We start from the raw sequence: 25,366 nt of genomic DNA, 5'->3' as shown, positions 1-25,366 counted from the left end.
GGAAGAGCCGGCTACCACGCCGCCGGCAGTGCCGGGAGGTGACTGCTGAGCCGGGACCCCAGCAGAGACCGCAGCTCCTGCCTCAGCCATGGGCCTGGGCGAGTGGCACGGTGCGCTGAGGTTGCAGGCATCTCCACATTCACGGACCTGCTGCACCCCAGAGAGCTGGCATGAGCAACGTCGCCTTGTGAGAGGGATGAGGCAGGGCCCTGAAATTGTTTTGGGCAAGCCACATCTTGGGTTTCGTGGTTCTGACCTGCAAGTGAGGCTGCAAGGAGGCAGCAGCTGGGGTGAAACTTCCAGCAGCCTCTGCTTGGTCACCAGGGGACAGAGGGGTGACAGGCCAGTGGTGGCTTGCAGTGCAACACATGACTCCTCCTACACTAAAATCCCAGCTTGAACACAACTGGAGAAACAAGCCCAGAAGTCAGCACCCATCATCTTCCCAGAGATTTACAGACACAGGTGGCAAACCATCCTGCTGTTAGACTAAGGCTTCAAGGGTCCAGGGGCAGACCTCGACCTTCTTAGGATACAACCAGCTTTCCAGCAGCAGACTGACACATTCACAGGCAGTGCTTGGGTACCAAGAACAGCTGTTCCCAGGCCCAGAGAAAAAAAAAAGCTGCCAGCGACAAGGCATATTCTCATATTCACAACATCTGCTTGTTTAGGAAAAGTTTGAAGACTAGTCCTGGGCAAGAAAGACAAGCTGCAAGTTTCCATCCCCCTGTGACTGCCATACTGAGGATGCTCTGTCACACCAAACAGGAAAAATGTCCTCATCCTAATGCGAGATTTACAGGTTTACACTTCAACGGGGCTGGAGGAGCAGGAGCAAAGTGATCTGAACAATCTCCAGTCCTTTGCACAATGAACGGCAAGGCACAATTTAGTCAGGTTTATGGTATTATAGCGGTTTCAAAACCCAAGAGGTTTTTCATAGCCATGGGGCGACTGAATCTGAATGCCTTTGGGAACGGTGCATAAATCACGAGCCACTTCTTTTTCTTTTCCAAGGTCATGTGCTAGAGAAGCCTGTGGCTGCCATGGGAGGCATTGCAGGGGAAAGCTAGAGCATCCTTACACAATGTGGTTTCTTGTTAGCGACCCTCTTTTAATCTCTACAAGGTTTCTCTTTCTGAAAGTATAAAGGGGAGCAGGTGATGGGCAGGGATTTTTGAGCTGATACCATGCACACCAAGCAGCACATGAAGCAAGGGAGGAAGAGTCAAAGCTCCTTTTAAACTAAGTTTTGATCTCCTACTCCACAGATCCTTTTGGAGAACCTTCCCCAACAATAAGCATCAAAGTTTGGGGTTTTCTGCCCTCAGATAAAGGGGGAAAAACCGGTGAGGAGCTTTAGGACAGAAGGGAAGCTGATACTTTTGCCTGTGACCATTTTGGAAATGCTACCCAGGAAAACTCTCACCGGTATAGGACGACCTGGACTGAGTCCTTTCCATGTCATGGGAAGATCCACTCCCCTCATTCTTCTTCTCTCTTTTGAGGGGTTCTCAGCTAAACTACAGGTTAGGCCAGCTGGAGGATGAATGTCTACCAGTCCGATGAAGCTTCCAGGTCTGTGAAGGAGGAAGGAGCCCAAATGTCCAACTCAGAGCTCCCTCTCCCAGAAACACACAGTCCAGGCAGAGGACTTGGAGGAGTAAAGAGGAGGAGAGGAAGGAAACAGAAGTATTTGCAACCTTTTACCTGAAAAGCTGAATGAGGAGACCAGAGCTGCCTGCTGTGCCCAGAGGAGATGGGGATGCACAACGAGACGCAGGGGATGCACGAGGGGGATCAGCCATGTGGGCTGCGTGCTGCTGTTCCCCACCCGTCCTCCAACCAAGCTACGGCAGAATATGTCACAGGGAAGGGGAAAAGCAGCAGAGCAGACAAAACGCCTGGGGGCTGAGGACAGTGGGGACAGAAGAATGTCCCATCCATCTGAAGGAAAATTTGGCAGATTGCCTCCATGGGTTCTTCCCCAGGATAGGGACTGAGTAGAAAAGAGGCAGAGGGAGGGAAAAGGAGGAAGCAGAGTGAGGGGGAAAGAAGCAGCCAGAAACAAGTCAAGGAAAGCTGATGTGCTTTGAGGAAGTGACCCCTTAGAAAACAGACACTGGGAAGACCTCTGCCAAGGGGGTGGGGAGCAGAGCACAAGGGTTTATAGGACATGCCCGTGGCGAAGCAGCAAGGCATGATCTTTGAGAGGAGGATGAGCCTTGCTCTTGCGCATATGCCCTGGGAAAGACAGGGAAACCCAGCAGTGCTGAGGGTGCTGGAGGCGTTGGGTTCCCGAGATCAAGAGCTGCTAGCTGCACTGATGCTGTTTCAGAGGGTCACAGCCCCTCAAATGCTATGTGTGGTTAAACACTCTTATGCCAACTAGCAGTCTCTTTGCTCCCTCCCTCGCCCAGAAGCATGCCCGCTTTGTATGCCCCCCAGCTCTCCTCTAGAGACATTAACTTCATCTTCACATTATCCATGAAAGAGAATTTAAAGCCAAAACACACACACACACATGCACAAACACAAAGTTACACACACATACACGAACACGTTTTCTTGTCTGCCAAATACGAGCTACAGTGCAATTCTTAAAGAGGTGTCAGTCCTTATACAAATGGACATCTACAGAAATATAATTAAAAAAATAAAAATAAAAAAAAGCTCTAGACAATTCCTTAACATCGGTGGCAGCATGCGTCACTGTAAATGCTAAAGCCGGCTGTTTTCCCTAGTAGTCTCTGCATACCTTGTTCATTGTCACTTGTTTTGAGGGACTCTTCAGACCAACTTCTATTGCTTTTGGCCTCTGACCTTTTCTTGGTGTGCCTTTCTTCTGTGAAGTCTTTGACCTTTGCAGTGGCCTCTGGCTGAACAGCCTCAGCTAAATCTTTCCTGCTTTGCCGGCCCAACTTGCCGGACGGGGATCTCTCTGGTGACACCTGCTGCTCCCATAGTTCCCTAAGATGCTGCAGGTGACGCTGCTTTTTGGGATGGAGCCCTGTTAATTCAATGCACACCTTCAGGTTGGTCACCTCATTACAATTGGGCTCTTCTAAGTGGTTAGAGGAATTGTTTGTCATTTCCCTCTCAGGCCAGTCATCTAATGGAAAAATAACTAAAAATTAATCAAAAAGCCCCCTCAACTTAAAACAAAAGCTACATTTCACTTTCGGGGCATATAGTCTCAGCTTTACCACCACATTTTAAAGGTTTGCTCATTAAGGGTTACATGCACTACAGTAACTTGCACTGCTGTGGCTACAGTGTCCAACGACTAGTGCTTTACCCTTATATGCCAAGATTTTTATATATACATATATATATACACATATATATACATACATATATATACATATATATAATTTTAAGTGAAATGACAGTGCTCACATTAGTAACTATCAAGTTCAAAAATGGAAACACATTAAGGCAAAGGGACGTTCCTTTCACAAGACATTCCTTGAGAGAGACCAAAGCAAAATGCTGTCTTACCTTTGGAGTTCTTCTTCTTTTTTGCTTTTGATACAAGTTCATCCTGCAGTTCATCCACAAAGTTTTCATTTTGGCTGCCATCATTTTGCACTCTCTCACCAGAGTGTTTACGCTTCCTGTCCAGACGTGGACATGGATGTTGGCCAATATCGTCTGTTGGCTGGTCTTCTGCTTTTTCATATATAGAATGTCTCTCTAAATAACATTGCTCATTTGAGAGATTTTTTTCCTCAGGAGTTTCAAGAAAGTGACCTTGGTTGTTTTCTGTACTAGTAAAGTTACCTAAAAATAAAAAACAAACAAACACCACAAGGCCTAATAAATACAAAACAATTCATTGTGAGAAAGTTATGCTCTCTGATCTCTCCAATGTCATCTTCACCATGACTTACGGTTTATGAGGCATGCAAATAAACAGAAAATCTTATTTCAGAACAAGTCTCTGGCCAGCCTAAGGCAGCAGTTTTCTCCTAGCACAGCACCCCCCAAAAGCACAGTATTTTGTGGGGTTTTTACACCAATTTAAGAAGAACAACATTCACAATACTTACAGCCATAGAAACATCACAATACGCTTTTTTTAAATAAAGAAACATCTTTTGATATTGAAAGCACAGACCCTTTTTAGAAAGCAACCTCACTCCCCAAAATCATGGTAGGTAGTAATCCAGGCTTCACTTTGCAATGACTTTCTTTGCAGAAATACCTTATGATGATAATAAAATATTAGTCTTTCACTAATTCCTATCCTTCCCTAACTTCTCACATCGAATTGCAGAGTCTGACTTAAAAGCATTTGTCCCTTCTTCTGTAGATATAAATGGGATACGGAGCACGCACACACATAGACGGTAATACCACTAAGAATAGCTGTGATATTTTGCAAAAAGCACTACTTGAATCCAAGGTTATAAAAAGGCTTCCTCACTTTAAGTAACCAGCCAGTCACTCTACCTCACATGATCTCTGTCACCCCCTTTCAAAAGAGTCCTCGCTTTTTTCAGGGAGTATTTCTAGGAGCAGTGACTAGCAGAAACTAGTCTGACAAACTACCCACAAACACACCCATGTTGTTATGCTTGCCCTAACTTCAGGTCCCCCTCTCTAATAATGTTCTCTCTAAATTTAGAGAGAGCTTAAGTAATTTTAAAGGGATGCTTGACTTAAAATGGCACTTTAGCATCGTCCGAACAGGGGTTTTTTTCTGGGGTTTAACTAAACTAGCCGAGACATCAGCTTCTTATTTACAATTCTCACAAACACATTGTTTTCCCATGCATTTTAGCCCTCCTGACTGACCAATATACTCTTTCTGCACATCTGCCACTTGTTTGGCAAACTGGCTCGATGCTCCCTCTTACTTCCCCACGGCTTCCTCTTTCCTCTCCTTGCCCTTCCTCCTTCTCCCACTTCCCTTCCTGCAAACACATCTGCTGGTTTCCTACCTGGACTCCATTCCCCTTTCCTCCCCATCCTTACTCAGTCTCCTCCCACATACAGCCTGGCCATCAACTTCTGCTCTTCCTCCTCACCAGGGTAGGCATTGCTCCCTTGCAGGCCCCTCGCCCCTCACGTCCCCTCCAAGACCCACCACACCAGCATCCAGACACTGGCAGCCCCCAGGGGCAGCCCAGGTGCACCCCACCTTATCCTGGGAGCACCTTCCTACCTCTGCCAACACCTCTGGTTTCATCACCGTTCTTGACACACCTCTTGTCAGCAATGGAAGGCTGAAGGCGGGGATGGGGAAAACCTCTCTGATGAGATTTTTCTTCACCACAACTTAGATATGGCCCCAAGAAGTACATAGGGCTCTGGACATACATCCAAGCACCAGAAGACACCACATCATCATTTTTACACTGCTTGGGAAGCTGCCTGCAGGGCTGCTTTATAAAACAGCAGAAGATGTTTGGCCAAGAAAATCAAATCAAAAGCTGACTTCTTCCAGGCAAGCGGGATGCTCGGGCCATTCTGTTATTTGGCAGTGCTCCCCTCCACAAGGCCGGCTGGCCAACACCTGCTCCCTTCAAGACTTTAAAACACAGTTTGTCACACACCTTTTGGCCAGCAATGATCACATATTCCAGAAAACAGGTATCTCAGCTTACAATAACTGTCTTTAATTGCCAGTGTCCCCCAAACCAGAACAAACCTGGCAACACCCCGAGCTTGCACATCTGGCATGAAGATGCTGCCCAACAGCTGTACCCTATAACCATAATGACAGCACTGGCAGTCCTGTTTCACACAGAACAAAAGATACTGGACTAGCCACGTTTTAAATATCACTTCAGAAATGCTTCTATCGGATTTCATTTTACATTTTTAATGCAATCTGCTATTTTTCCCCCTTACATAAGGAAACATTATACTTATACGCTCGTTTTCCCCAAAGAGATCAGGTAAGGGCTCTCTCCACCACACTCCCACTGTTTACAGCCTTCATGTCTCCAGCCATGCCAGCAACTACACACCATGGAGTGACTGAAGAGTTGCTAGATTGGGACAAGCTTTCCTGCTCCTTAGACTGTCTGGCCTGAGAAAAGGCAGGCACATCCTGACCAATTCCCGGAGAAGCTTTTGCGGGGTCAGAGGAAGTAGCAGGCTGCAGAGAGGGGGGGTGATGGTCTTAATTCTTTGGGGCTTGCAGGAAACAGTAAACTAATTCCAGCCTGCCACCACCGAAAGCGACCCGCCACAGATTAATTCTGTCTCTATCTGCAAGAGAACTTGGCACAGGGATGCCGAGCGCCGCTCGCTCAGATCATCTGCATGGAAAAATAAAAAGGAGGGGAGAGACATTTGCTGTAACCTCGCTAACAGCTCATCACCATCAGCGTTTCTCTGGGAATCCGCGTGCCGAGAAGAACAGCACACAGCTTATCCAAAAAGTTTATCCAAAAATCCCTCACTGCCAACAGCTCTGTGACACCTTTGCCTCCGCTCTCCGGTCACATCCGAGAGGGACCCTCAGGCGACCAGAGCCACGTATCCTCGGCCGCCGAGCCAGAAATCCCTCTCGAGGACTGCCTGCTGCACACGCGCCTCTGAAATCCGTCCCGCTAGATGCGGTTAAGACCATTAGGGGAGCGACATCTCCGCACGTTAATCCGGGTTGTGTAATAATCCTGCATCGACATGGGAGGACAGCGCCGGCAAAGCCGGGCAGCCACGTCCTCGCCTATCTGCTCTGCCACCGACACTCCCCGCCTCTTCACCGCAAAAGAACAAAGGTCAGTCGCCGTTCGGGACACAGGCTCTCTACACAGCTTGCACGGACACATCGCACGCCCAGAGGTTTCTCCCCTTGGCACAGTGGCAACTGACTCGCAGAGCGCAAGCTCTATTAATATTTTACCACCAGATTTCACTCTGTCCTCAAACTGTTTTGCAAGCAACCTGGATCAGACACAATGTCTCCCCAAATTAAGATATAAATGTCAACATGAGGCACAGCAACATAAGCATTATCGTGCACACCCAACAAGGACAAGGAGAATTGATTTGCTTTTGTTCCCCCCTCCACCATGTATCTACGACATCCTTTCCTCCGCCCGAGGAAGAAAACAACAAAATACCTGGAGTTTTTGTATCATCATTATTCAAATAGTGACAAGGTAGCCAGAAACACAGGATAAATGCTGAGTTCTCATAGCAACACACCTCTATGAGTAAGGAGACTAAACTCCTAGACGTGTTTCTTCCTCAAGCCTCCAGCATTTGCCAGTCTCATATCAGCTGTGAGAACCAGCACCGACAACCCAAACCATTTCTCACTGTCCTACTCAACTAGAAACAAAGAAGAAGATGCTTCTTCCCATATTTCTGTCTGAAGCAGTATCTCCTTAGTGCATGGATTACAATCTCACAAGAAACAGTTACATGTATGCACAAACATGCTGTCCCAAAAAAACTTTCCTTCATTTTTCCATCTTCCTGTTGCTGTCAGCTGCTTGAGAGCAGGTCCTCCCATACGATGCAAACAAGGAAACACATCTGAGTGTTTAAGCTGCAATTCTTTTGTTCAAATAACATGGCAGCTAAAAACAGCCTTTCCTCTTCCCTGGAACAACCTCTCACTGTGCTCACTTATGCAAGTCACCCTTTACTCATCCGAGGACACTAATGACTATCCAAATGCTAAAACCCAGTATTCAGCATAGAGATCACAACAAGATATTCCGTAAGTCACCTTCTGCATCCAATTCTGAGTATCCCATGGGGCAGAAGGAACACAGCTGATTTCATTTTTCCCTCCAACTACCCCTTCCTTGGGAGCCTTCCACATTCGTTTCCTTCTGCCCAAGTCCACTGTGCTGCACGGACAAGCAATCGCCATTCTCCGGGCACAGACTTTTGGTTTTTTCTTTCTTTTTTTCTTTTTGCACTATCTCCCATCACAGGAAGGTAATAACTGACCAGGGCAAAGGACATGTTTACTGTCTCCTTCTTTAATTTGTTCAGGTACACACACAGCCCAGATTACCAGCAGCAGATTACCATGCAAAGAAACACCGGCACCTTAGTCCAAGGCTGAACATCAGCTCTCAAGTCTCCAGCACATTACACCATACACTTTCACACACAGAAACCACTTCAACTTTTTCCCCATGACCTCATGCCTTAAGATCACATTTTTAACATATGAGGTTTTATTTTTCCCAGCTAAGGTTTAAACGGGCAGTCTCTTCCTCCTATAAAATTAGATAAACAGGTAACTATGTTCCTCAAACAAGAAATTCACAGCTTGTAGAATTTATTCAATCTTTCACACTTCGGTATGATTTTTCAATACCGCTAGAAGAGCTTTGTTACAAACCGACATGCGATCATCACATGTCTGTATTGATGCTCGTGTCCATGCCAATAGCTCAAATCACCTGATCTCTGAACAATCCTATGACTCATGACATATGCATCCCATAATTTATCATGTTTGTGCTATGGAAATGCACCGGAGCAGCATCGCCTCAGCAACATTTACAAGTCACCTTGGCAACAAAGCAGCTTCGTGGCTGCTCTCAGAACACCCGGCAAAACCTAAACAAGATGGGAGAGAATTAAAGCACTTCTACTTTACTCCTTAGCTTTAACTGCTCATTAATTAGCTAACACAGCTACCTCCCTTAAATGAGGCCTTAAAATAAATAAATAAATAAATAAATTTTTTTTTAAAAAAAACACCAAACACCATCACCACCTTTTTTTCTCTTTTCCAGGAGGCACGATGAAGCTTAAGAAGGTTCTCGGTATGGGAAAGCCATACATGAGCAAGTCAGAGGAAAAGTTCAAGGAATCTGATATTTTGCCTTCATTTGCTCAAAATAAAGTCCATACAGACGCTATAAAAGTAGGAAAATGAGCAAGCTAAAAAAAGCGAGTTTCTACCCCATCCCTCTGTAAGCATCACCTGCCTGTGTGATTTAGCCTTTTGTTGTTGCTGCTGTCATCACACTGGTAGATTTAGAGGATCCAGGGGGGCGAACAGCTGCTACGGCCCCATCAGCTCCTGCACCCCCGGCAGGCAGGGCTGTAGCTGCACCGAGGCAGCGGCGGAGGAGCCTTGCAAGCCAGATCCGTGCCACAATCACGGTTTCGCTTGTGGTTTTCCTCTTCCCCGCTGACACCGAGCAGGTGAAGCACTCACAGCAGGGGTCGTGCCTAACAGCTCGCGGGTTTTGCTCCTAAATTCCCCGCTCACACACTTAAAAACAAACTGCTTTGCTTGTAGTCAGGGCTGGATGAATGCTACGTAAAATGAGGTGAAGCATCTTTTCAGCAGCAAGATCTCGTGCAGGAGGCAAAAAGGAAAACGGAAGAGGTTGCAACCGAGCAGCTTAGTTCCCGTTCGAGAGTTTTACAGCCAAACGCACCAACAGCGTGGCTAGAAATTGCGGGGAAAGGGAAGGCAAAAGATAAGTAGCCCTGGCTCTCGCTGGTGAAAAACAAAGGGGAAGAGCAGGCAAAGCACATCACCCCTTTGCCAGTTGCTCGGCGAGAGATGCATCAAGACCACTGGCAGCTCAAGCCCCGCCAGAGCCCAAGCCACTACACCAGAAGCATTCAAGAAGCGTACAACTTGGTTTCCTGATTTATCAGCTGCTATCCCGAGGGGCAGGAGGTGAACCACCACGATAAAAAACCTTTACTGAGATCTGAATCTGTATGGGTAAGTATTTGCTGTTGTACAGGCATGCATACAGGAGAGGAGCTCCCTCAGCAGAAGGGATCTGCACTTTTAGGAGTTTAGACATTCAGCCAAACTCTGAAATAGCCTGTCAAGTCAGAGCTAATTAGAAGAGGAGAGGAACAAACTAATATAAGATGGAACATACTTTCCCTGCTTCCAACAGTTATTTAATAGCCTTCAAGACATTTTAGCCAGCAGATTCAAGTGCCAGAGACCTCACTAAATGATGAATTTAAGGACACACCATATCATCAGCCTTTTGCAAGGATGGGAGGGGTGGATGTTTCACCAACCAACGATGCTCTCATGATCTTCCTCCCCGTAGTGATCCCCCCAGCAGCATTCCCCCACCTCAAAGTAGGCTCTGCCTCCCTCCTCTGTGCCCATCCCTGACCCCACAGACCACCATTCCCCTCTCACCTCAGACCCATCTTGCCAGAACAAGCTGCCAGGACCCCGCTGCTGTTCTTTACACTTCCCAGCACACCCAGAGTGGGATTTAACAGAGGGCATCACCAGGGCACCCTGAGCCCTCTTGAGGAGCAAGGGGGGCTGTAAAGGGGAGAGCTGGGGCAGCAGCCTGCCAAACTTTCGCCTTTAGCAGGGGGACTGAAAAGCAGCAGTGCCCTCCTCCCTGAAGCCACCTCAATACAGGCTGGAGAAGGGAAAGCCTCACTCATCTTCCAGGGGCTCAGTCTGCCTCTCCCCACCCCGGCACACTCTCCACTTCCACAATTAAAACTTTCCTTTGCTATTTTGCCAGGCCGATTTTTGTTGAGGCTGCTGTTGCAGTGACAGCAATAACACAGTAACTTGATTTAGGTGAGGAACCGAGCAAGTACGATTGACCAGCATGCTCTCTGCCAAAAGCATTAACCAAAGACCAGAACAATAATTCAAAGTTATTAAATTGCCTGAATGAAATTTTCTACTAGCCCTACTCATGAATCTCAACCTCCAGAAGAGCACACTTAACCACCGAGTTACACAATGCACACGCACACACACAATGCAGTCTGCAGTCTGTTTCCCCTTGTTTTGCAATACTTTGGGCATAGATTTTTTTTCTGAGTTGTTAAAAACAAAGTAGCAGCAAGAAGAACTGATCCATTCTTTAATTATATAGGTAAAATTTTTAAAAAATCGGGAAAATGGATCGAAGCCAGATGCTTACCATGAGTTTAAAACAAAACAAAACAAACTTGCGTACAGTCAAAAATCATAACTGATACAATTTTTTTTTAAGTTTGTCTTGCTTTCAGGACAGTGCTGCTAGCACACACTTTCCACAGTCCTCCTATATCTTGCAGCAACCTAGAGGGAGTAGCCAGCCCTGCTGGCCCCATGGGGAATTTCATATCCCCCCGCTTGCCGGCAAGGACCTGTGCCAGCCAGCCACACAAACCAATGCTCCCCGGCCACTGCAGCGATAAGACACCCAGGCAAACTAATTTCTCATAGTTTGGAGTTTTATATCCAGCCTTTATAGACAAGACAGCCTGGCAGATGATGCCCTTTCCTGCTCCCCATCACCCTCCTGTCCTCCATCCCTGCTTTCCCTGGAAGCTGCACTATTGGCATTTCCCAGCGCTACAGCACCCTCGGGAAGCTGCACTCCTTGTTGCCTCTCACTCTTCCCCCATCTCCTTTCTGCTTTTGAAACAGAACCTTAGACCTCTGCTTTCACTGGCTGATGTGGTACTTCATCAATTAAATGGACAATCTCTTTAGGACAGTAACTTTGGTGACAGTTAACTATCTCCTGAAAAGTGAGTACAACCATAACCAGTAACTTCCAGACTCCAAAACAAGCATGGAGAGCACCAGCCATGGTAGTTCCATACCCGCAGAGGCCAAGGTCAGTGACTGTAACCAGCATCACTGCGAGAACACAAAGATTACACTGCCTGCACAGCTTTACTGCAAGCTGCCGTGGCACAGAGACACGTACACGCTTCAAAAAGCCATCTAAATTCGCTTACATCTGTCATTGTCATTTTGGTCGGCAATGGCATCTTCCAGAGCGACAGACTTTGGCTTCTTTTCACCGTTTCCTTTCAAGTTTTCCCAGTCTGCCTGGCTGAATCTGCAGACCTCTGAGTCTTTGGTAGCTGTTTGGCCTTCTCTCTCTTTCATCTCCAACTCTGAGAAGCGCATCATTGCACGCTAGAAAGAGAATTGATATGAAAAAAAAAAGTCTTGCAATAAAAGCTACTTCATTTACCTTACCTTATATGAAAGCATTTCCAAAGGAAAATCAGCTCAAAACCAAGGTTTCAGATAGACAGCTAGGGTAAGAGTTTAATACACCTGACTTGCAAAACAGTGTTCTAGCATCTATATGCAAATAGCCACACAATTCTTTCATACATAAGCGTATATATGTAAGGTATGTATATAAATGTATGTTGTATATAAAACAAAAACATTCCATTTTGGAGGTAAAAAGAGACAAAAACAAAAAGGGGGGGAAAAAAGAAAAAACAAAAAAAAACCCACAAAAAACAAACACAAAACCATACAATGAATAGAGACGACCATGGCCCACAAACTTCCCTTTGTGTATTTGAAAATGAAATTTAACTCAAAGGTTTATGTAAGAGTCTAGTAATAAAAATTTGAAGAACTGACCTCACAGTAAGCAGCAGGTAGACATAAAATACTGTCCTCTTGTAATCCTTCCATCTATGTAATTAAAATGGGCACTCAATGGATCATTTAGATAATTTCATCCATTTTTATAAGCATAAACCAATTCTTTTCTAACAATGCAAAACAATTTGGCTTAACTCATCCCTTCATTAAAAGTAAAATACCTTAAGGATATTTCAATACAATATCTGTCTGTCATCCCTCAGCATCAACCTCAATACCGCTCCTACTCTTTTCTACATGTTCGCTTAGCACAAAGGTTGCCTGAGACCCGCTAACGCATGGCTGCGACTCCTCTCCATCAAACTGCACATTTGGTATATTAATCACCACTCCTGGGTGCGCTTTGCTCGCTGGCACTGTAGGTCAGCTGAGAAATCACAGCCATCGCTAGAGACAAGGTAACATGCATGCCTGTCTGACTCCCCTCCGAAACTGCACAAACATTTCACACATACATTAACATTCTTATCAGATCTTACTAAAAGCCCTTTAAAGCTTACTAGCATGTACATATGTAAAAACCATACTACTATTCTTTACATCACTTCGCTCTCAGTAACAAACCTACTTTGCTATTTAAAACCACTTCTGGTGAGTACACCCTAACAAAAAAATTTCTGATTTCCCCACCTGCGCTGCTTCTCTCAACTTTTTAAACTTGACTGTGACTTTCAACAGAGAAATAACAACAAAAAGCGCGGCGGTCATTGGACCGCGCGGACTCACCTGCAACGCCCGCTGCTCCCGGCTGAGCTGGCTGGAGTCTGCGTACAGTTCGGTCGTCACACACTTGAACCGGTCACCTACATAACCGGCAGAGTTTGCAATCCTCTTGGCCAACTTAGACGGCTTGGGTTTCAATACTTTGCCATCAGCAGATTCCGCATCCTCAGCTCCGTCTTTGGTATAGGTCTGGTTGGCGTCGATGCTCGGCGGTGCGGTCCCCATGCAGAATGGCTTCGCGTCCTCCTGCACCTTGCCAAAAGCCAGAGCCGGAGCATCACTCTCGTGAGCACTTTCCAAGAAAGCGGGCGAAGGCTGGACCGCCACTCTCTCTTTAGGCTGGCTCACAGATAAATCTTCTTTCCTTAAGCCAAACACTGATGAACTCTGGGCTTGCTTGAAATTATAGGTTTCATGAAGATCATTATTTCTTCCAAACTCCTCTCTCATTACAATAAAATCTCTGTGCTGCGACGCCTGCTCTATCTTGTGCTTTGTAGGGTCATTAGCCTGATTACTGCTTTCCGTAGCAAAGCCAGCTTTCGTTATGTTTGCTTCACTTTTAGCCTCTTGCTCGTCTCGCAGAAGATCTGGGAAGAGGTGTTTGTCACTTTTGGCTGAGTTTTTACCGTGGCCAGAGCTCTGGTGCAATTTCATGGTCTTGTCGCTGGGTACTTCAAAATGCATCTTCCCGCTGCTTTCCAGGAGCTCCGGAAACCTGCCTCGCAGAGCCGGGTCCTCGTACCGGACCCTCTCGTGAGACCGCGACCTCCTTTCTGCCTTCTCCTCCTTATTGATCTCCAAAGCCGAATGCTGAAGGAGCATGGGGTGCACCATGCCCACCCCCAGCGCGTCCTGGTAGGTTAGGAACTCCCCCCGCCCCGCCGGCAGGCTGTAGGGGAGGCCAGGTTTGGGAGCCAGGTGACCAGGGTAGAGGCTCCCGTTGGGCAGCAAGACTGGGTGAGGATACACGTGTCCTTTCCCGTGGAGGGAGAGAGGGCTGATGGCTATCCCCTCCGGCACCGGGTACGGGAGGTAACTCCTGGGGTAGGGCAGAGGCGGGGAGCGAAATGCCTCGTTGGGTGGCAAGAAGATGGGGCCGGATGCCAGGGCAGTCTCACTCGCCTTGAAGTTGGCTTCCTGGCCACAGGATTTGACCACCTTATTGCTGTGTTTCGCAGGGGTGGCAACGGGCTGCCCAACGTGCTGTATGACCGAGGCAGTGCTCTCCGCAGAGCTCCTGGCCGTCTTGGCGCAGTCCACGTTGGCGTTGGGAGCCGGCGACGCCGATGCTGGTCGCCCTCCTGCCGACACTGTTCCGGAAACGCTCCCGACAACCGTTTCCGTGCCACCCATTCTGGGGCAGGAGGAGCTCCGTTGCTGCGGAATCACCCAGTCCAGCGCCTTGTTTTTCAGCTGGACACTCTTCCCGCTCTCCTCACCGGGGCTGGGACCAGGAACGATCCACGAGGAGGGCGCCGTGCTGATAATTTCAGGCCTGTATATGGGGCACCCATTCCCAGGAGAAATGGTTTCTTTCTGAACGATGTCGCTGCCGGACAAGTGCGTCCCCCCTCCCGCCCTGCCGTGCACCAGCACCGTCGGCGTCATTTTCTTGCTGTGGTCTGACTTGCTGGCGGTCTCTGCATCAACGACTTTTGCCGAAAGGTCCAGCGGTTTGTCAGTGACATCTTTGGTCGGGGTCTGTTTTTCCAGGAGCGGGGGAGACCTGCCATCTTTCCGGTCGTGGCCAACTTTCCGCGTGTGGGGGGTGGCTGGTTGAGGTGCCTCCCCAGCATCGCTGCCTTTGGGAAGCTTCCCGTTGGGGAGACGGGAGGGTGGAAATTCGCCACCGACGTTCACGTAGGGCTTAGGGAGGGTAATGGCAGAGGAGGGAGAGGTGGTGATCCTGGGGAAGTGTTTGTGGAAATCGGCATAGGAGTCCCCTACCTGGGCGGGCAGGGGGAGGCGGGGGGACGGCCGGGGCGAGTGCGGCAACAGGAGCGCGGGGTCCGTTGGCATGTTGGTGGGGGCCGGCTTGGCAGCGGGGACCCGGGGCTGCTTGCTGCTCTGGATGTGTGGGTAAGCGTGTGCATCGACAGGGGTGCCGGGGCTGACTCCCATCTTCCACGGCAAGCTCTTATCCGGACAGTGCACCAAAGGCGGGATCGCTGGTGAAGCCGAAGCAGTCGAGAGCCTCATGGGCGATGCCAGCGATGAAGGGATGTGGGGGGCAACATAGTGGGAGGGAGGCAGGTATAAAAAACGTTCACCGTTTGTACATACAGGCGAGTAAGCCAGGTGCTGCGGTAAGCTGTAGGTGGACTGCTGAGGTAGCAATGCCTTGTACATGTTCAATGAATACTTATTTGGTGAGTCAAGGAAAGGATATATGGTGGGTGTCGCACCCTCCATATAAGGGTTTACCCAGGGGAGCCTTAGGTAACTAGCACCATTGACAGCAAGAGGACTCTGCTTGTCACCCGCAGCTCGGTCCAAACCCAGCGTCTCTCCCGTCGGAACAGAGGTTTTTTGTATTCCAGGTGGTGTTTTGTATATACCGCTGAAGCCATTGGGGGCTTTTCCAGAAACAGGCGTGTTTTCTACCACTTCAGGGGGATTAGACTTAAACTGTATCTCTGGATTTCTTTCAGGAGTAAATCCAAGCCCAGCTATTGAACTCGTAGCATCCCGTGATTTTTCCGAGCCAAGTCCGCACAAGCTGGAATAGACAATGCTACTGGGGACTCTGAGTCCTTCTCGCATGAGTCCAGACCTGTCCATACTCAGAGCTGCGAGACTGTCAATGCGATGTGCTGTAGTCGCATCCACCTTTACAGAACAAGAAGTACGTTACTTTCACATTTCGCTACAACAACTACCGCTCAAACTACAGACATGCCAGCATTTAGAAGAAAAACAATGCCAATGCAAACACCTTGTTTCTTGGGAAAACTTGGAGGCTGATCACACTGGAGAATGTTAGAATGGGAACCTGCAGAGCAATATGTATCACCACTAACATCAATACAAATCTCTTCACACCCAAAATCCACCAGTTAGAAGCAAAGGCATGAGGATGTTCAAGCAGCCAGAAGCGGCCTGGAGACGATGCCCAGTGGCATCGCTCCCATGTGGCAACCAGCTCCTCAGCCCCAGGTCCACCAAAGCAAGAGCATGTGGGCTGGTGGCACCGAGAGCAGGGAGGATAGAGCACCTCTCCTCCTCCAGGACCTCTCTCTCCACCACGGCTCTGCTCTGGGGCTCATCACCACCACACGATTCACAGGCCCAGGTTGCAGCACAAAGAAAAGTCCACTGCCACATTTCTTCCCCACTCACCACTCCCCACATATGCTCACAGAAGGAGAAAACCACCAACTTCGCTGCAGTGTTGACGTACTTAACACTTACATGAACTATTACTTAATGTTAGACATGCGGGTGTGCTGCACGACATTATTCATAACAGACCAGAAGTAAAAATACAATGTCATACAACAACAAACTCAAGGAAGTCAGCATCAAGAGATTAATGAGATAAATAAACAAAATCCCACTTGACTGTTTCACGGAAACAACTGGTACATGCCTAAGCCCGCCTAGAGGTGCAAGAGAAAGTTATTTTAATAACTTCTCCAAATCGATCATGTAATAACACCTGGGGGTGGGAAGGACAGGCACAGATTCAGCTGCAGCATGAAGCTGTAAACTTCTTACCACACTGTGATTCAGGTGATTTTCTTCCCTCAGCTCCAGTCTGCTTTTCGGTGCATCGCCATCATTAACGGGAATTTTCCTATTAAGAAACAAAAGCTTACTGAGAACATCCTGCACATCCCAGATCAGTACAAGACTATATCACCTCCATGTTTTGATTCTCCTAGAAAAGACCCACATACCATATTTATAATGCTGTGTACTAATGCACAGCCCCTTCCTCTAAGGACCATATGAAACAGGTATAAAGGGTTTTGACAACAAAAACACACCAAGCACACCTCAGAACAGCCTCTTCCAACACAAGTCATTTTTGTCAAAGCCTTGCCCTTTTCTTTTTCCAAGGAGAGAACATGCCATTTTAAACATACTCCGTTCATGTACCATCCATAAACGCTGCTGAAGAGAAAATTAGAACACACACGCTAATATCATATGAATGTCAGCTGTTCCATGCTAAAGAAGGAGCTGCACATCTGTGCCATACCAGTGTTGCAGCACTGGGACTTGTTATCACAGAAAGCACTGATAAAGAATATACCTTAGTGCCAAATTTCAAATCCCAGGGATAAAAATCGCTGATGTGCAGCAGAAGGAAAGTTTCAGCATTATCCAAAAGAACCCCTTTCAATCAAAGTGCTTAAAGGCACATCATCACCTTCAAGCAGAAATGCCATTTTAATGTATTTGTTTATTCATTTTTCAAAGATTCGCCTTTCTGCAAGTAGCAGGTAAAAATATTATGCCTAAATAACTGAGAGGAAGGCAGAGTGAGACGGCTGGCCATTTTCCTCCAGTTTATGCTCGCAAATAGTTTTTCCCTGCAAGACCAAAAACTTTCCCAGCTTCTCACAGGCTTTTCACACAACAGTGAGAACACAGGCTCAAAGATAAGACAGGAAAACACTAAAACCCCTCAAAATTGGCACAGAGAACCACAGGCATACCTGCACCTTCTGTTCAGTGACATTTTGCTTTTTAAAAAGCTGCAGTTTAAGGGAAGAGGACAATGGCCAGTGCGCGGTGCATCACTCCATTGAAAATTACTAAAGACTGTAATTTTAATCATTGAATTAATTACATTCAACAGGAAAAAATGTGGGGAGGAAAAGAAGTTGACTTGTGGGAGACAGAAAGGCCGCTGTTCCTATTTCATAGGACAATCCATTGGTCCAAAGGCAGGGAATGCCAAGTCGCAGGCAGGAGCTCCTCTGCCGTACAGAATCACCGCAAGAACGCGTGCACTATTTGGTTTAATTCCCCTTCACAAATACGAATAATAAATTAATTGTAAAAGCGCATTTAAAGGCTGCTTTGGGGAGTAATCTCTTTAAAGGGCGTCCCCACTTCACTGACCCAGGTTGCCTGTTAAATAGTAAATCAGCGGCTGCTCTACCGCTCTCAGGCACGTCTTGTTTCTCCCCCCGCCCCCCTCCAAGCCAGGCTGATCTCAATGCAAGGCAGCAGCTACCTACTCTCGCATTAGGGAAGCGAGCGAACTCTGAGACCTCACGCTGCAGAATTACAGTGTGGTTTAACTTGCCAGAAGCTTAAATATTTACCTGTCTTCATTAATTCCACACATGCGGACCCTTTCATTGCTCATCCAGCTATGAACGTTGCCATACAGGGGAGTTGCAGAAAGCATGACGTCTTCTTAAAAATTGACGCTTTTCTTCACAGTTTTATATTCTATTAAAAATAAAAAAATAAAAAAAAAACAACAAAAAAAAAAGTTGAGCAGATTTGTCTAGGAGGAAGTGCAAACATCACGGCGGAGCAGCCAGCCTCCCTCCGGGTAATTAATAATGAATGCAGGATTGGTGCGGGGAGTGAGCTGCCTACGTTAACCGCTAAGGGAGATACCCTGCAATAAAGGAGCAAATTGAGGGCATTTATAGGTCAGAGGAGATGGATCTTTTCCCCAGCACACATCCAGAAAATTAAGAATCATTCCAGGCTATCGACAAATAAAAGTTTCTCCACTGCATTTCATTTGAACAAGAAATGACTCAGCCAGCCAAGTATACACCAATCCCCAAACCTTCATCTCACGTACGCTGAACCAAGGAGGGAGACCCCATGGGTTGGGGGAACGTGCAAAACTACCCACAGGTGCTCACAAAAGCCCTGCATTAGGAACGCACAGGAGCAGGAACAGGAGCAAGAACAGCCACATACTGTGCGTATTAGCTACACTGATTGCTGATAAAGCTTTCACACAAGGACTTAAAACCGAAGAGACGCTGCTACAGAAGGGATCTAAATAAAAAACTCCCCTTTAGCATCTGCACATGACTAACTTGGAGAAAGGGGTTAAAAATAGTAAGTGGGTTGGCGAGCTCCCCACCCCTTGATTTGATTAAGCACCGAGCCCTGGTGGCTTCTGCATCAGGGCTGCTGCTGCTGCTGCGAGCGCTTTCAGTAATTCAATGATGCCTGTTCACTCCAGGGAAAGAAATCATTAGCGGGCTCGCTGGAGAAGTATTAGCAGTCCAAGAGGATCGGCACTGTGTGCAGCCGGAGTGGCAGGTGAAAGGTAACCACATTTTTGCACCCAGTGGTGGATGGGGAAAGGGTTTTCCTCCCCTCTACCTTGCCTAACGCCACCTCCACTCGCATTAAATTCTAGTTTGCTGCATGAGTGAAGCGTCAGGACAAGCTGCGTTTTATTAACAGGATTATCGCGGTGCATGATTTATTCCAGTGCAAGATTTTAATTGCTCTTTGGAGGTTGAGTCGTTTCTTTTGACTGAGCTTCAGCCTGCATCCTGCTGCTAAATGCTGGGTTAATAAGTAGGGGGAGCCTTTAATGCACAGGATATCCCTCAGCTCTTCCTCTCTCACAAAAATAGAAGCCTTTAAGCAGGAGGCATGATACTCCTTTTACACACACACACACACACAAGCCAGTAACGGGCGACTGACCACTGGGAGTTTAATGCCTAACGTCTCCCAAAGCATCCATGCTTCCCCAGCAAACTCATTTCCTTTGTCAGGCTACAAAATATGCAAATGATCACTTTGGCATTTAATGGGGAAGAAGCCCAGATCGGGCCTTCAACACAATACTTCACACACGTTCAGAGAGGTTTAAGCACTGAAACGGCAGGAAACCCTTGTTCCCCAACACTTTTTTCTCCCCTCAAAGAGGCCTTTTGTGGAAAACTCCACGTCTGGAACAAATGCATATTAATGAAACGGCGTGTTGACCCTCCTCTCTCCAGAACGGTTAGCTTTCCCTAATGAAGTCCACAAAAAATCGCTGCAAGGAAACAACAATCCGCAGAGAATAGATACCACGCTATCATTCAAAAGGAGTTATTTCGCTGCAAAGACGGTTTCTGGACAGATTTACTGTTTTCCAGATGTGCCGCTCGTAATGTTTTCAATAGAGGCAGCAGCAGCACGGAGAGAGTGATTTAGGGTTCTACATAAGGTTAGTAGCCGCCCCGTGCGCTGCCTCATCCGTGAGGGACAGATGCTGGCTTGGAGGAGATGGGCCTTGGCAGTGCATGGCCCCGCTCCCCGCTTTCCTTTGGGGGCACATGAGGCCAATCCATCCCGCTCCTCGCTGCTCCGAGAGGCCGCCTGCACCCGTCTGGTTTCTCCAGTGGAAGTGTATAATTAAGATAAGGTGCAGTGCCCAAATTAGAACCCGTCAATCCCCTGACATGTGCAGATAGCAAAACACTGAAGTTGCACGGGAGGCCAAGAGCTTGCCCAGCCGCAGCGGGTAATCTGGAGGCCCCACGTCCCACCGTCACCGCCAGAGCAGGGCAAAGCCTGCCAGGGTGCAGGATGTGGGGAGGCGGTGGGTGCCCCAGGGCCCACCCAAGCGGGTCAGAGCCCATACTCCCAACAGCTGCCAGCTGCCAACTGCCACCCCCTTCCCCAAAAGCTGCCCTTGGGCGCTCACTGCCCCGGAGGCACGTGTGTGTGCAGTTACAATCGCCGCCCTGATGAACTTCTTGTGAACTGTTTAAAAGTGGAGGTCTGCTGAACGAGCAGCGGCGCCACTGCCAGCCATAATTTCATTGCAACAAGCAGCAAGACTTTTAACTCTTCGCACGCCCCTTCCTCCCCTTCTCTCTCTTCCCGCAAGTAGCCACCCGTCGGGGCCAGCGGCTCTCACGGAACGCCAGCAGCTCGGGCAAACGCCGGCAGCTCCGCAAGCCCTCAGCGCTGCGGGAATAGTGCGGGGGGAGGACCGGGGACGCAGGGCGAAAGAGCACCGTTCCTATTTATGCCCAGCTTCCGCGGGGGCGGGCACAGCCAGCTCCGTTATGCAACCCCGACGACGGGCTGAGCGCCCCAGTGCACAGAGGAAACCGAGGACACGTCTCCCCCTCCCTCCCCGTCACCCGCCGGGCCACCACGCACCCCCCCCCGCCCCGCCACTGTCAGCGCGCCCCAGGGCGCCGCAGCCCCCCTCCCCTTCCCCGGCCGCCCCCGCTGCGCGGCGCGGCGTGGCGCGGAGCAGGGCTCGGCCGCCGGAGAGCGCACGGCATTTCCTCCGGGAGGTGTCTGGCCGATAAAGCCATTTGCAGCTAAATATAGACGGTGATGCACGGAGGAGGGAGGGAGGGAGTGGGAGAGGGGGAGAGCGAGACGCGCAACGCACACGCGGTTCCGCAGCGATGCCGCCGTGTGAAACCAGTTGTGAAAAAGCCCCTGCAAGCACTAACCTGCCTCCCGGCGTGGTGCCGAGCGGGGCCCCGGCGAGCCGCGCCGGGAACACTCACTGCCCCGCGCTGCCCGCGCCCCGCGCCGCAGAGGCAGGCAGAGACACACACCGCGCTGTTTTGGGCAGCTGATTAAAAAGGGAAACGTTTGGGTCTCCCTCGCAACGTCAACAGACTTTTGGCAGCCATTGACGCCAGCAGCAGCAAAGTTTTGTTAACACGCTCCTGGCGTGGAAACGAGAAAAACCCGATGCCCGCGGGAAGGCGGGGAGGGGGGAAAAGGAGGAAGACGCCGTTTCTCCGTGCCTCCGGGGAAAAGGCAAGGGGAGGGCAGAGCCGCCCAGGCCGAGGCAGCCTCCTCTCGCCCCCCGGCCCTGGGGTGGCCGGCAGCGAGTGTGAGAGGTGAAAGTCGGCGGTGGGGCTGCGGGGGGGGGGGGGGGTGTGGAGTGGCGGAAGCCCGGCGGGGCCGGCGGCTGCAGCGAGCCAGGAAGCGGGGCGGGAGGAGAATTGCAACGGCGCACGAGTTCCCTTTTGGCGCCTTTACTCTTTTCCACCTCCGAGCTCCGCCTGGCAGCCCGCCAGTTTCCACTGCACAAGCCACAGAGCCAGCAACAGCGCAACGCCAGCCGGCGGGGAGGGCTGCACGGGGTGAAAAAAAAAAGAAGTCTGCGAGCGCCGGTGGCAGCGCCGGAGCGGCAGGCGCTTCTGCAAACAACCCGGCCTTTCGGAAATTAAAAGCGATGCAATAAATTACTCGGCTCTGAACCCCCCACCTCCGTCGGCGCCCGGTTCCAGGCCACTGAAAGGATCATTTCTAGATTTGCGAAAATCCCTGCGAGAGGAGTGAAAAGCAATCGGGGACTCGTAGCGATCTCCTTCGATTAGCCCTCTACCTGTTCATCTGGAGCTTGATTTAAAGGGCAGCGTTTGTACGGTATTTATAAGCTTAAATACGGGCAGCTGCTTATGAATGTGTTTAGGTACCTCGTTTATCTTGTACCTCCGACTTACATATTTAGGAGTTATAAAAACAACGACCTGTACCACGGGCAGAAAGGAGACTTTAGAGACACTATTGCTGCACGGTTTACAGTGCGCCCTATAAAGCTCTGGCAGCAGCCAGCGATCTAATATTAGACAAGTGTTTAAAGAACAGGGGTGGTTGCAATTTAAAAAAACCCCACCACGGTAGGTTATTTTTTGCAATCTCCAAACGGCATCACCGCTAGTGACACGTTTTGTAAATCAGAGGGGGAAGCACCAGACTAAGTAGCCGCCGCACGGATCCGCGGATTAGAGAAGAAGTTTGACCTTTACCCGGGACGTGTGGCATTTCATTTAACCATAAAGCTAAGCACAATGCGCCAGCGAGATCGCTAAACCGATTTAAAATACATATTGAGTCATGCACGACAGTAATGCATTTCGGTTTAGGCAGCGTGCAGGCAGCGCAAAGGGGTCGGAGTCTATTTTAAGGCTCCTGTCGCAGCCGCCCCCCCCCGTCCCCGTCGTCCTCCGTGTCCCGTCCCCCCCGCGGCTCCTACACCGTCACGTGTCGGACGGCGACCAGGACTTTCTACCGTGTAAACACGGTGCGGCGGAGCCGTCCGAGGACAACTGGGGACGCCGAGCCAGCACCGGCGCCTTCGGGGCATCCTCCCCGCCGCCGGGCACGGACGCCGCGCTGTGCCTTGCTCCGGCCCGACGGACAAACGCGCCCACCCCCCCCCCCTCCTCTCCCCCTCCTCCGCCCGCAGCGGGGCTCCAGCGGGGCGGCCCCCTCCGGCACAGGCAGCCCGAGGGAGAGGCGGCCCCGGCCCCCGCGCCCCCCCGCGCCGTCTGTCACGCCTTGGACCCCGCACAGACAGTCGCTGCGCCGTAGCGGCAGCGGCGCTTTCCCCCTTTCCCATATGCTGCGAGGCGAATTACTGCAACGCTCTCAGCGCTGGCGGCAGCCAAAAAGGGAAAAAAAAAAAAGTTTTCAATTAATGATAAGTCTAGGAACTGGGGAAGGGGGCGGGGGAGGAGGCCTATAAGGGAAAGTTAAAATGGCTGGCGATCCTTCAAATAACCCTGGCCGCCTTACCCTGGAGCCCAAACGGCACCGCCTGCGCGGAGCCCCGGGGGAAGACCCAGACCCCCAGAGACACGCCTCCGTGGGGCAGCCCGGGAGGCCAAGGCTGCCTCGGCGATGCCCATACCTGAAGGTTATGGGTATGGGACGTTCGCAGGGCAGGAGCCTTCGCTCCCATTCCCACCCCGCGCCCCCCGGTTTAAAGGCATCGAGGACGTGCGACAGCGAGACTGAAAAGGCTCCCCCACACACACCTGGGGGAGGTGAGGAGACCGGTACCCAACTTTGAGGCATCGTTGCGTGAAGGATTTCCCGGGGATTCGCGGGAAACACCGACACCCTCCACCGCCCCGGCAGCCCAGCACCACCGCTCCCGGCGCCCGCCCCGGCGCGGGCGATGCCTCCGCTCCCCAGCACAAGCCGCGGCGGCAGGCGGGCAGGCTGCTCTCTGCGGGGGGGCGGGCAGGGGTTTCCTCCCCCACACACCGCGGCGGGCAGCACGGCAGTTCAGCCTGCCGCCGCTCTGGTCATGCCATGAACAAGGCTGCCGGAGGAGGAGGTGGCGGAGGGAGCCGCAAACCGGCTCCGCTGCAGAAATCCCCGGGCCCCCGCGCAAACGGGGCCCCCCGGCGAGAGCCCGGCCTCCCTCCCTCGCCCACCCGCCGCGGCATCTCCCTACCCAGGCCGTCCGCGCCATTTTAGAGACACACACCCCCACACACAGACACTCGCGCACACACACACGCACGGGAGCGAGGTTTCCGCTGCTGCTGCCAGAGACAACAGGCAGCAGCCGAGCCCGGGCTGGGAAGGAGGAGCAGCGGCAGCAGCGAGAGAGGGACACACACACACACACACCCACGCACCGCGGGCCGGGCAGAAATGTGCATTTCAGGTAATTTAAGGCCGCATTCCCGGTGTGGGGAAGGGAAAGCAGAGCCCAGGCCTGCGCGCCCCCACCCCATTAACCCGCCGCGCACTCGGCATCCCGGGAGCCCTTCATTGTTGCCTTTATTCCGTGTGGCTTTTGCTTTTCAGCAGGGGAATATAAAGAAAAGAGAGAGGGGAGGAAAAGAAAAAAAAGAAAAATACCACCAAGCCAGCCCCTTCCCCCCCCCGCCCGTCCCCCATTGTTCGGCCGCGGAAGGCTGGGCGAGCCCAGCGCCACGGGCTCGCCATTCACCGGGCTCCTCTGAGCCCCGCCGTCCCCCTCTACCCCCGATATCCCCAGAAATTTAAGGGGGGAGGGGGGGGACGACCCAGACACACATTAAATACGAAAGTCCCAGCGCTCCTGCGAGACAGAGTTGGGCGAAAGGCTGCGCTCACTTCCGCAACGTTATCCTTGCAGAAATACCGAAGCACGGCCCCCGTTTCCTTCCCTCAGCCCCCGCCGCACCCCCGAGGGAGGGGGGTGATTAATGGGACATACGCCCTTGGTTTCCCTCCGGCCACCCCGGCGCACCGCTCCCCGGCGCGGAGCCGCCGCGGCACGCAAGGCGGGGGCGGCCCCCCCACGCATCCGTCGGGGACGTTGGGAGATATTGATCACGGACGACTTCATTTTGCATAATTGCGGCTGACAGGGCCTGTGGTTCCCTCATTTACGGAGCAACAGCTTCGAGGGGGCTGATGGATGGGGAGCGGCTCCGTCCGCTCCCCCCAACTCACCCTCCCCCCGCGGCATCCCTGCCGGGAGACGGCGGCTCCGCGCTTCATGCAGCAAATCGCCAGCGCACAACACCTAAATATCAAACTTAGGTGTCTCCGTCTCTCGTTTTCCCTAGCGCGGCCAGCCTGCAAACCTCCCGC

The 25,366-nt window shown here is 50.6% G+C and overlaps 1 protein-coding gene across 12 annotated transcripts in view; it reads right to left on the bottom strand.

The window, feature by feature from the left end:
* BCOR (BCL6 corepressor) overlaps nt 1–25,366 on the bottom strand; it is an 82,269-nt gene that overhangs the window by 21,063 nt on the left and 35,840 nt on the right. For 3 of the 12 annotated variants that reach the window (XM_065070118.1, XM_065070127.1, XM_021286545.2), the window contains exons 2-8: nt 18,358–18,487; nt 16,796–16,874; nt 13,079–15,907; nt 12,329–12,382; nt 11,680–11,863; nt 3,505–3,786; nt 2,762–3,115 (exon numbers count right to left, since the gene is read on the bottom strand). In XM_065070118.1, coding sequence (XP_064926190.1) covers nt 2,762–3,115; nt 3,505–3,786; nt 11,680–11,863; nt 12,329–12,382; nt 13,079–15,907; nt 16,796–16,874; nt 18,358–18,443 — 3,868 coding nt within the window. In that variant the 5' untranslated portion in view covers nt 18,444–18,487. Of the gene's footprint in view, nt 1–2,761; nt 3,116–3,504; nt 3,787–11,679; nt 11,864–12,328; nt 12,383–13,078; nt 15,908–16,795; nt 16,875–18,357; nt 18,488–23,808; nt 24,193–25,366 lie in introns of those variants that run through there. The other 9 variants (XM_065070154.1, XM_065070143.1, XM_065070176.1 and 6 more) reach the window with 6 other exon arrangements.

This window comes from Columba livia, chromosome 1, assembly GCF_036013475.1.
Source record: "Columba livia isolate bColLiv1 breed racing homer chromosome 1, bColLiv1.pat.W.v2, whole genome shotgun sequence".
Lineage (NCBI taxonomy): Eukaryota > Metazoa > Chordata > Aves > Columbiformes > Columbidae > Columba > Columba livia.
The sequence above is the reverse complement of the archived record's forward strand: the minus strand, read 5'-3'. Positions and strand labels throughout refer to the sequence as shown.